Here is a 12428-nt window from a genome sequence, read left to right as displayed (position 1 = left end):
TGTGTGTGTGTGTGTGTGTGTGTGTGTGTGTGTGTGTGTGTGTGTGTGTGTGTGTGTGTGTGTGTGTGTGTGTGTGTGTGTGTGTGTGTGTGTGTGTGTTTTCAGCTTGAGGATACTGACTCTCCAGCAGATGTTCCTGAAGAGATTGAAGACAATACAACTGCATCACAGGTAACACTCTTTACTTTAGGTGTATAGCAGTGGTTATTTGGATATTCTTTATTTGTCTCCAGTTTTCTTCACAGTATACTGTATGTGTTTTTCCAGTTGGAGGAGCTGATCAAGGAAGTGCAGGTGCTCAGAGAGGAGCTGAGGAGCCGAGACAAGACCATCGCTCAGCTCACATTGCAGAGCCAACAGTTACAACATCAGCGGGAACCAATGGTGAGTTGTTGTGTTCAGGACTGATACAAGTGAAAAGCCTGAAAAGGGAAATGCATTCTATGTCAGATGGAGAAATGATTACATTAATTTGAGTAATACATTGTCGTCCTGTCTTTTATTTTGGACTATGACAGACATTAAACACAGAGTAGGGCACGTAAATCCAAAACACTTCTACAAGTGCTGAATCATCAAACCATCTGGAGGCGAAAGTCTGACAAGATCTGCACACTGTACTCATAGCTCCGAGCCTGACAAAGATCTCTGTTGGATCAGAATGTTGCTCTGATAAATTACATTTGCTGGGAGCTATCTGTAAGGCGTGCAGATACTATTTTGTCTGGAATTATCACTGATAGTATAGACAGTTGACAGTTTTTTATCTTGTTACAGTTTGTGAGTTATTTCTGCTGATGGGTTTCTGTTATATTTATGTTTGAAAGTACTACAGTTTTTAAAAACAGGTCATTAGCGAGATTAGAAACAGACAAGATTATCGCAGAGAGATTCTGCAAATGCAACCCTCACTCCTTAGACCATTGGCTTGCCAAATAAAAAAGAAATGACAATATTGGATGCATAAGGGTGCAAATATATACATATATGATTATTATTATGGAGCTCTAGTGAAGGGAACATACTGTATCAGGACCCTCTTTATGTTAAGATGCAGCTGTTATTAGGGTTGCAAAGGGCGGAACATTTCCGGTAAATTTCCGGAAAGTTTCCATGGGAAGTTAAGCTGGGGAATTTAGAAAATATTCGATGCAAAATTAAACAAAAAACATGACATTTCAACAGATTTTTTTATTTATTATAATTTTTTTTTAAGTAGAACAGAACAAGTTTTAATTATTTTATTGAACAATTATTTGTTTCATTGAAGAACGAAAACAGGAATGTTGAGTTAAATATTACTTAACCCTACTCATTGAAAAATGAACAAAAATGCACCCCCCATCCAAAAATTCCCACAAAGTCCCATTTAAAATGAAAAGATGTGGCTTCATTTGTCTTGTGCTTTGGGCTCAAAAGTGTGATCCAGTCTTCTCGAAATCATCCGTGCATGTGATGGAGGAATGCACAGTGCCTGTAGGGGGTGTGGTCTCAATAGCCATGCAGTGGCAGTGTGCTATGGCATGGATATTCAAGTGTACTTGAATGGCATCTGTTTGTTTTAGTCAAGATTATGCTAAAATATACTTTCCCCAACTATATTTAAGTTCCCTATGAAGAGTCAACCTTCAATTTAGAAAATTCCAAGTTTATTCCCATAAATTCCCGTTTATTCCCATGGAAAGTTTCCATCTTTGAAAAATCCCAGAATTTTGTAACCCTATTATACATGTTCAAAGTATACTCTTTGAAAGAAACTCTACATGACATATGAACTAAGGTGACGCTCATCACTGACAAGTAAATGATCAAGGCTCATACACCGAAAATCAATTTAGGTTCATCTTCCGTGTAGTGGTACAGTACATAGAGGCGTTTGTTCCTGGAGCACGTTCACACAGGGCTGTAATCCTGCTCATGTCTGCTGATTGCTTTCATGTAGCCATCATGCCCTGCAAGCATGTAGCTTCTAGTCTGGTATTCCATCACCCTGACACCACTTCTCTTCAGTCTTGAAATGTCTGGGCTCAGCCTTCAATCTTTTTTTTTACATCAATACCAGATTTTATAAAGATATAAAAAGGAGAAGAAATAGCGTTTGTACAGACATCATCACCTTGTGCTTTGTGGCACTTTGAGGGATTGAGGAAAACACACAGTTTAAAAGGCTTGTGATAGATGAACGGATCCACCATTCAGCTCTCTAGTGGTCTCTGAAGACATACTGTGGTACCCTTTACTGCAGGTTGGAGTTCATTTCTCTGCTCCCTTATGCACTCCAGTGTGTCTACTCACGCACTCTAGACTGTGTTTCAATAACCTCCATTCTGTTCGCTTTAAGCTGGCTCCATCTCCACTCCAACATTCATTAGTGTCTTGGCCAGAATCGCTTGTTAGCCTTACAACCGTATGCCTGGCTGACATTATTCAAATCCCTGTCGTATAGAGAAATACCATAATGTCAAAGCAGGGTCTGTTCTCCAGCCTCCCTGCCGCATACTGTGCCTCCAATTAGAATGATCACCCACCCACTGCAGGTTCTTCATCTGAGCACAACATTGTTGCACCCTCACCTCACAACAAGCAAAATGAAAAGGACATTTTCAGATCTGTGTCTGACATTAATGAGAGTGGAGGCTGTGAGAGGGAAGATGTTGTAAGAAGATAAGAGGGAAACTGAGGTGTTTACTCTGCTGCCTCTGTTTGGAAGCACTATGTGGGCATCCAAGGTTATGTTCGAAGAATTCTGAAGCTGGTTTGTGTTCACACAGCCTCTGTTGTCCCTTCAGGACAACATTGAACAACGATGCTTTTCTCCTTGAAATTGGTTTTAAGACAGTATAGCGGTTACTTAAGAGTGAGGGAGTCGAAGTGTTACAGAGAAAACTGAGAGAAAAGTTGACTGAATTGAACATAATGGACTGATTATAAAACAATAGAGAAGGTGTGTGTGTGTGTGTGTGTGTGTGTGTGTGTGTGTGGCAGCCAGAAGAAAGTCTGTTGCACTCTCTGTGTGTGTGTGTAGAGCTGGGAGGAGTGAAAATGAAATAATGTGATAAATAAAAGTGGAACCATCACAGACAGAAAACTGATTTCTCAGTCTGACTTGATGGAATGCAGTTTTGGAAGCTGCTTCCACCGCTGTTGAGGCAGCCTGCTCATGATTATGCACACTTTTTTTTTCTTTGAGCTGCATTGCAGATTTCAAAAAGGCTGGTGAAATCTAGCCATTTCTGTCAGATTCTGATGTCGTCCTTGCAGCCAAGTACATATTCCTCTGCTATTCATTAACGCATAAGGTATAATATGAGATTTAGTGCTTACTTCTTACAGAAATAGGTAAAGCACATCATTGCTCTGGTATTTGTTTTCATATTGGATGGTGCTTATAATTCATAAGGCTGATAAAGAGCCTATATTGAGATAAGATAGTCAAAGCGGTTTAACAGATGAAAAAGGAGGTGCTTAAAGTAAATGTTAGGGTGAGTTTCATTTACTGAAGGATCTTTAAATTACCATGTAAGGGTACCCACTTACAACCAGTGCTTATTTTTCATATGTCAGTAATAATACATAATGTTTGATAACCTTCTGACTCACTGACTTTTTCCACATTCGATGTGAAGAAGGGAAGATGCACTAATTTTTTAAATGTCATCCGTTTTATTTGTAGAAAAAAAAAATTAGTTTGAAGAAAATATTGCACATTCTTTATTTATTTTTCGTCTGTTTGTTCATGTTATTGTATCTGATATTTCACAACTAACTACTACGACCACTACACCAGTGGTGTAGTGGTCGTTGGACGCGGGGAATTATGATTCGTCATCACGCTTGTGACCCCAGGGTGACACCACCAGCTAACTAAAGTAGGACTAAGCATACCGGTAGTTCCTGTTGACCTGTCTGCCCGTTTTGTGCACTTGCGGCCTTGTTTGGGATGACCTAATTAAAATAGCGTCCACCCAGTAAAAAAATCCCCACTACACCACTGCTCGCCACAGTATCATTCCGGAAAAGGTTATACATTAACTGTTGATGCCGAATGCCAAATACTAAATCCAAGAAATTAATTATCTCTTTCTTTCTTTTTAAATGATATTCAAGCATCCAAGTCAATTTCTATTGAACTTATTGTTTAAAAGTTTAATTGAGGTGGTGCTAATTGCACTGATTGCACATGATTTGCCCTGCATAGTGACTTGCTTAGTGCCAGCATTAATGTAGTAAGTAGAACATCTGGCCCAGGTTAAAATAAGTCAATAAATACAGCTTCCGGATATTGGTTAATAAGCTTTCTTTCATTCATTCAATTATTCTTACTCCCTCAGCCTGCACAGGGGCGGTCGGTCAGATGTCAGTGTCACCACCAGAGGGCGCCCTCTTCACTACGACAGGGAGAGAGACAGATGGACAGGCGGACGCAGCATCACTATGACAAAGCCACGCAGACCTACTGGAGACCACAGAGCCAAGCTGTGAGTCCAAACATCCACTGCACGCATGACAGCACTCCTGAAGTGCTCACAACTGTGTAATATTGCTGATATCTGAAACTGGTCAACAATGAAATGCGTGTGTTTCAACAAAGATCTTTATACCATTTCATATCAGCACTTTGGGATACTCTGGTGACTTAGTACATGTGTCACTCCGCTTGAGTCACTCAACCAGTTTATCTACTGCTTCTCTCAGGCCAGCCATGTCTGAAAACGAGTACACCATGTCCCCTCTATGGAATACAGTTTATTACGATGTCAATGTGCTTGTTGTGACCCTATCACACACTCGTTTCACCCAGATCTCACTCTAAACAGGGCGTTGTGAAGCTGGTGTTTAACTTCAGTTACTGAGGAAGAGAGGATGTAGAGTTAAAGGATGGAAAGAAAAAAGACAGATTAAAGGAAGTAGGAATTTAGACAGAGAGATAGCTAGGTGGAAGATGGGCGGATTAGATATGTGTGCAATGTGTTCAGTATCATGCCACTATAGCATGCTGTGTGGCAGCCAACTATTGATTCAATAGCAGGAGTGCCACAGGCAGGGTGCCTAGTAAACACTCCCCTAATTGACCTGCTCTCATCACACACACACACACACACACACACACACACACACACACACACACACACACACACACACACACACACACAATAGCAAAGGCAGAAATAAGAATTTTAAGGACATTACTTTGAGTAAATAATGTATTACACCAGATTTTCAGTCTTATCTGTTTAATTGTAGAAATGAGACCTAGAGTGTATTATGTATATTTTATTATGTACAGAGTAAATAAATAAAAACAAGCTCACTAACCAAAATACTGTATGTCCCTGCTTACCACAAGAGCATATTATGGTTTAACAGTTGCTATGGTAACCATCAAAGAAGGACTAGCTGTGCTCTATGGGATGTATCTCGATGATGGGAACATCTACCTGTGACCTGTAGTGCCTGGTGTATAATAACACGCTAAAACACAGCCAGATGGAGTGCATTATTTTCCCTCTATTCTTTCTACTCTGGTTTTTCTGATATGTTTGTTTTCTTTTCCACCATCCTCTCTTTTCTCTCCCTTTTAATCTACATTACTTTTCCTCACCAGAGTGGAGAATGCGTGTTGCCACGCTGTGGGCACACACACAGTTATGTTAGTGGCATTTTATTTTTCAGAGAATACAATCCCTCGTAAAGGTTAGCAGCAAGTTCTTTGTTGTGATTTTTCGACAAGGTTACAACAAGAGAGAACAGAGAGTAAACACATATTGTAGCAAAAGGGATTGTTTCTTTTTCTGTTAGTTTTTACTATTGGATGGTATCAAAGCTTTTTGGTATAGCACTGACATTTTTAGCACCTTCAGCAAGCCTGGGTTCACAGTCTTCCTCAAACAAAACTTCACTTCCACCTCTCCTGTTTTTCATACAATCTTTCAAAGTTTTCTTTTAGGGAGTCTGTTTCTTTAGCTATTCTCTTTGTAACCCTTGCCATTTTTAGATAACTATTGTATTCTTTTCCAACTCTTGCACATTCATTGTTTCCTTATTTCACTTTTCAGTTCTTCTCCTCCAACACACACAAGCAGACATTCATAATCCACTGTCGTATTTATAGTTTTTTCTCTCTTAACTCTGAAATGCCCTTTCCTGTTGATTTTCTGCTCCTTTGACATTTAAAGTGCCGCTTTAACCGAGCACTGGAGTAGCTTTTGCCCTCAGATAGTACTTTTTGAGTGCTAAGCTGAAGAGATCAGCCTAGAATATTGTTGATGTCAAAGGACAGCAGCTATAATCTTTTTATAGCTTTCTGTTGCCTTATCAGTGGCTCACTGTGCACCCTGGTTCTCGGAGGTCTGGAAGTGAGTGAAACATGGATTTAGGAGAAATCTGTCTTTGCTTAGAGCTCAGATTAAGAGTATAACAGCTTTTGGTCTTCACCCTTTTGACATGGCTGTTTGAGGACATTTATTTTTCAGTCTACAGTATTCATGCGGCATCTTCAAGCAGTTGATATATTTATTTCTCGGACATTGTCGGCTTTAGCTCCGTAGGCTGCTTTAACCAATGTCACTGTTTGAGATGAACTCGTTTCCTGACTTCTTCAGTCTGTAGGATGGCTTTGGCAACACGTCCTAACCAACCGCTTTGGGCACCAGCTCCCGCAGCTTCTCATTTCAATCTGCTTACAATCCAAGTTTGAGTTCAAAAGCAGGCTCAGGAGGAAAAAAAGTCTCACAATATGGCACGAGTATTATGTCTGTCGATTTTCAAGAGGCAGAGAAGTAGCGGACACACAGAAACAGCAAGACGCTTGTATCTGGTGTGACATTAGAAACTAGTTAAATGTCACCTGTAAAAAAACTAACATTTTGAATAGCTCCCCAGAGCAATCACAGCAGGATAAACGTTTCTGCGCCTCCTCTGCTTTTCAAGAAAACAATGAACTCGAGCGGTATTATTTTTGGGAACTTCAGTTGTAGCACAATAGAAATTTAGCAGCCTTGTATTTGTGTGTGTTTTTGTTCTGAGAGACACTGTGTGTGTGTGTGTGTGTGTGTGTGTGTGTGTGTGTGTGTGTGTGTGTGTGTGTGTGTGTGTGTGTGTGCCACTTGTATCTCTAGTACTGAAGTGCGGGACACATTCACTGTGACTTAACAATGAGTTCAGCAGACTGAGCCGACCTTGTAAATAACCCAGATAAACAAACACCAGATGAACAGCAGCAGTGAAACAAACAATGGCAACACAATAGGCAGTGTTTCATCAGTGGCAGACATAGAAGATAATTACAGCTACCTTCCTACTCCCTCTGTGCCTTTTAAACATCCTCTTCTTCACCTCTTCATCCCCTCTCACACCACCCTTCATGTCTTTTTATCGCTCCTGCTCTCACTCTGTTATGTTTTGCTTTTCCCTCTTGTCTTGCTTCATTGATTTCTTTCCATCCCTGTATTTTCGTCTTCTGTCATTCCTTCTCTGACGTTAGCTCTCTACTTCTTTGCTGTAATTAGATCCATTTGCTGTCACACAGAGTGAGGGGGGGGGAGGTGAGGTGAGGGAGAGGCGTGAGGATTGAACAGGGTTCACTGATCAGCGCTAAGCTGCTGGCTGAAAGAACAAGTTTTTCCCTCTCAGATCCTGACATTACCTCTCCACCCACATCTGCCCCTTGCACCACAGACACACCACCACAAATGAACTCACTTACACATGCACGCTTATTAATGCACGAGGCACAGCAGAGTCACGTTGGACAGGTGAGGATTTAATTGCCAAAGTCTGTGAAGTGAGACGTTACGGCCAGACCTGGGGTTAGCGAACCAGGAGGAAGTCTGTGTAGTGGATTAGGGGATTAGCATCATGGCTTCTTCTAAATATGGCTGTTATTTGATGAAAAGGTTGTTGAGTCACAAAGAAGATTATTTTACTTTAGTTGAGAATGCTTGTCCTACTTTGCCAAGTTTTGCCATCTGCTTTTGGGAATCTGCACAGGCAACCTAGCTTAACAAATCACTATGAGATAAGCCTCTAGTGAACATAGCTTTACACCCATTACTTATATGGTATTATTGTGCTGAGGAGAATTACATTTAAAAAAGAAAAACTTCTGTATTCAACCTCGCCAAGGAGGTTATGTTTTGGTTCTGTCTGTATGTCTGTTTGTCAACAGGATGACTAATGGCCCCTTTTTAGTGGAATGGTGTAGCATTGACCAAGGAAGAACCCATTCAATATTTGAGTGGATCCGAATCGTGGGTCCATGCATTATTATTATATTTCGTTAACATCGCAAGAAAGGGCATTTGGCCTTGGCTGAGGTTCACTGGCAAGAGCCACTAGGCATCTAACTCTGTACTGGTAGGGGAGATATGAAAGAAGTTTTGATTAACTGGATGGAATATGAAAAACTTTCAATGTCTGTCTCTCTGCCCTTGTCTGTCAGCCCTTCATTGAAGAGTCTTTACAGCAATGGAAAACTGTAAAAGTTGACAGGCCTTGCTGCTGCAGAGTTCTAATAATGCTGCCAGACATTGTCAGAATTGTTCAAGAGTCCTCCAACAACCCTTTCTTTTTCTCATAGCCTGAGGTTTTCCTGCCTGCGAATAAAGCCTCTGCAGGAGACTTCTGCACAGACCTCCTGCCGAAGCAGTTGTTGGATTTCAAGGAAGAACATGGATATCGAGAACAAATCCGGGGGACTTGTTACCCCCCTCTATAGCAGACACACCAGGAGTGCTCTGAAAAAGCTTATACCGGAATTGCTGGGAAGTTGCCACTGCTGCTTCCCTTTCTAGTCCTCTGTCCCTCTCTTTCTCTTCTGACAGATTCACTGCCTCTCTTTTCTATATAAGTGCCTTAAATGGGTTCCGGCCCTTTTCACAATTGAGAAAATAAGTAGCGCTTCATAAGGTTATAGTCGGTCTGTCTCTCCTTCACATGATGGCCCTGCTGCCCTTTCACTTTGCCTCTCCCGACGGGGGCCACGTCTTTGAATTGCTTCACCTGAAGATGTGGAATCAATAAAAGGGCTTGTGTTATTTCAGGTACTGATTTGAAGCTTAGATGTGGGAAAAACTAAATGTTTGGAAGACAGAATGACTGAGAATAGAACATATGGGCATTAATTGCGTTAAGAAATATAATATTTATTAAAAAAACTGTCAAAATGATACACACTCACACTGTGCCTCAGGTACTGTAGATGCTGTATTTGTCCTAGTGATTAATACCTATGGATTTGCCACTTTGTGTAACTAACTACAGTTGTGTGTTTGACTTGGGAGAGATTTTGGGACTATGATAGTGTTGCAACCAAAACGTTATAGAAATGAAGTAGAGATAAAAAATGAAGTTTGCAGATTGTCTGGGCAAGAAGGACATGTCTTTGTGCTTTTATTTCTTTGGGCAGATTTTGTGACGACCTTAGCATTGTAACCATGCCCGATTTATTCGTGAAACTTCACAGATGTTCAGTTGAGATTCGAGAGGAAAGAGGAACGTAGTCCAAACATTACGGACAAAGGGACCTTTGTTAAAACCACTTTTTTCCCCTGAAGCTTCACGCTGTTGTGTTCGATTCCAACATGTTGTAAGCAGGTGTTTTTTTTTATGTTGTATGCGTCCTGATCGACACTCAAGCAATTGGGTGTTTGGCCACTTGGTCCATGGGTTCGGCATTTTGGATGGCAGCATATTGAAGTGGCACACAAGTGACTTTGTCAGTGTGTGGGTTACAGAAAATCACCTTGCGGAATTGCAAATTTGGTCCAAAGCAGAACGTGTGTTTGGTTTTGGAGACTTCAGCTGAGGTTTTGCTCTGAGTGTCAGTTTCAATCCTAGCAAATCATCTTTTTGTGTAACCCAAAACTGATGCACTAAAGATACTCTTAAAAACGTCTTCAGCATATTTAGTAGACGTACATAAAATTCACAGTGATCCTGTCGACTTTCAAGGTGATGAATTGAAAAGTTGTCCTTTACAGTGTCATCTTGTTTTTTAACACAACCTATAATGGAGTGCTTTTCTACAATGGATTGCAGGCTTGGCAAGAGGGATGGTTGGTAATGGATTTTACTGTATTTATGTAAAAGCAATTATACAGATGAAGGAGGAAAATGGCTCTCAGGGTGGCCAAGGGCAAAACAACATAAAGACAACTGAAAGTCTCGAGGTAGCAAAGGTTTTATATGATAATGAGTATATTACTGAATAAATGTGAGAACAAAATTACCTTTTTTGGCATAAATACAAATTATATTGGCAATTAGTGTAAAAAGCAGTTGCTTCATGTGTGTCCATCTCAACAATTCCCTATAAACTAAATCTTAATAACGTGGAGTTTTACAGTTTAGAGACTATTCTTATATTTATTAACCAAAACGATGGTCCATTTACACTAGTATATAAAATGTGTGGGTTAAAGTCACGGTGCTCCCAAATGACTTTATTTTCAATTCTAGTTGAGAAATTGTCTTCATACAGTAAGCACCAAATAAAACATCCATTGTCTTGAATTGCAGGGAAATGCATACAGAACGATATGCTAGGATCATTGGATGAATATTTCACTCAGTGTAAATATCATCTATATGTATGTAGCTTCGATGAATAGTTGAAACAAGTCCAAGTAGAATATTTATCACACCGTCAGACAGTGAGTGTATTTTTTCAACAAAAAAGCTACCTAAGGGAGAATGCATTAGGGAGACTTGATGTTAACACTAACCGTTTTTAACACTAATACTATGAGTTTTTTATTTACAGAACAGAAAGTCTATATTATAGCATTGATTTAACCCTGACACGGTGTATGAGTCTCTTCTACACCATGATAGACCAAGTGTGCATGTCTGTGTTTAGTCTGTCCTGTGAGAGTGTGTTCTCTAAGTGTGTGTGTGTGTGTGTGTGTGTGTGTGTGTGTGTGTGTGTGTGTGTGTGTGTGTGTGTGTGTGTGTGTTCTGGTACGTTATGCCTCTTGTCCTTTGTGTTTTTCTCTGCGTAGGGTGTGCTGCCCCCCCCCTTGCTGTCCCCGTGGCAGGCACAGCACCAGGGCTTGACCCGTACCAGCATGCCCCAGCGCAGACAGCAGAGTGAGTCACTAACATCCTTTGCAGCCTCTTCTTCATCTTTTCATAAAACCACCTAGTATCCACCGGTGTGAAAATAGCCTGAAGATATGGTTGTTGCTGTTAGTCGAACCCTTTCTTCTCACAGTTCAATTACAGGACAACTCGTGCTGATACTTCAGGATTAATATGGTACACGATTAGTAACGTACAAAATGTTTTTCCTTGTTTGTTTTACTAAACGCAGTCTGACTTCTTCTCCCATAACAATTCATTTGCTTGTGTCCTTTTCCCTGTGCTGCCCATTTATAGCTTCAGTTCGCCTTAATTAGCTGTGTTCAGTCAGAAACTTGCTGACTAAAAGAAGCAGATACTTGCATTTATAAATCTCGCTTTGACCCCTGCAACTGTTTTGCAAAAGTACAAAATCAAATTTAATTAGCTGGAACAGAGGATCTATCTTCTGTTCTTGAACAAATTGTACACAAGACCTTAACTCCATTATTGCTTAGGATGTAAACAACTTGCAACACTTTTCTGTCGACAAAAATATTTTAACTTTATTGAGCATGACGGGACAGTTGAAGCAATGACAGCACTGTCACATCAGTGAACACAGACAACAAATCTTTTGTGTTAAGCGTGTGCTGATGAGGTAGCAAGTAGAGAATGTAGGGAATGATGAATAGACGAGAGGAAAATACACATGTGAGTGACCAAAGAGCGAAAAAGTAAAGAAAGAAACAAAGACAAGAACCCTCACTGTGTTCTTTCTATTTATCCCCTTGAGGCTCAGCTTCGTATCAAGAGGGAAGGTGATACAAATGTGGCACAGGTGAATTTTCACTTAATATGTCTCAGGTGTTGTCTCGAGTTCTCTTGTATTTGAAGACTGTTTTGATATGGTTTTCTACAGTAATGAAAAACAGAGTCTGTACTGTAGGAGAAGAACAGTGGGAGGAATGATGAAAACATAGTAGAATATAGTGGGTTTAATAGATTTAAGATGACAAACAGCAGATTTGACTCCTGCTTGAACCCCCACTGAGAGCTATGGCTGTGAACAAACAAACAAATAGTTTTTGCTGCTGACAAATGTCTCCAGAATAGAAAAATTGAAATTGTCAGTTCTCTTCACATCGTTGTGCTGAGTGGAGGAAGCAGTATCTGTTGCTTTACATTGGTTTGTTTGTTGATCTAATGTGTGACCTTTCCTTGCAAGCATGGGCTGGAAGTTAATACTGGATTTTAAATGTTTTAACCCCAATAAGTGTCTGCTGTTTTCTCTCTTTCTCTCCTCCTGCACATCACTACCTCTCTCTCTCTCTCTCTCTCTCTCTTCTCTCTACCTTCTCTCTCTCTCT

At 40.4% G+C, this 12428-nt stretch overlaps 1 protein-coding gene across 1 annotated transcript in view; it reads left to right on the top strand.

Moving 5' to 3' along the window:
- LOC104963914 (uncharacterized) overlaps positions 1-12428 on the top strand; it is a 28591-nt gene that overhangs the window by 11125 nt on the left and 5038 nt on the right. The window contains exons 4-6 of the mRNA XM_010792599.1: positions 106-171; positions 268-384; positions 4332-4478. Coding sequence (XP_010790901.1) covers positions 106-171; positions 268-384; positions 4332-4478 — 330 coding nt within the window. The remainder of the gene's footprint in view (positions 1-105; positions 172-267; positions 385-4331; positions 4479-12428) is intronic.

The sequence above is a fragment of the Notothenia coriiceps genome, unplaced genomic scaffold, assembly GCF_000735185.1.
Source record: "Notothenia coriiceps isolate Sejong01 unplaced genomic scaffold, NC01 NC01_scaffold00036512, whole genome shotgun sequence".
NCBI classification, from domain to species: domain Eukaryota; kingdom Metazoa; phylum Chordata; class Actinopteri; order Perciformes; family Nototheniidae; genus Notothenia; species Notothenia coriiceps.
This window is presented reverse-complemented; position numbering and strand designations above follow the sequence as displayed.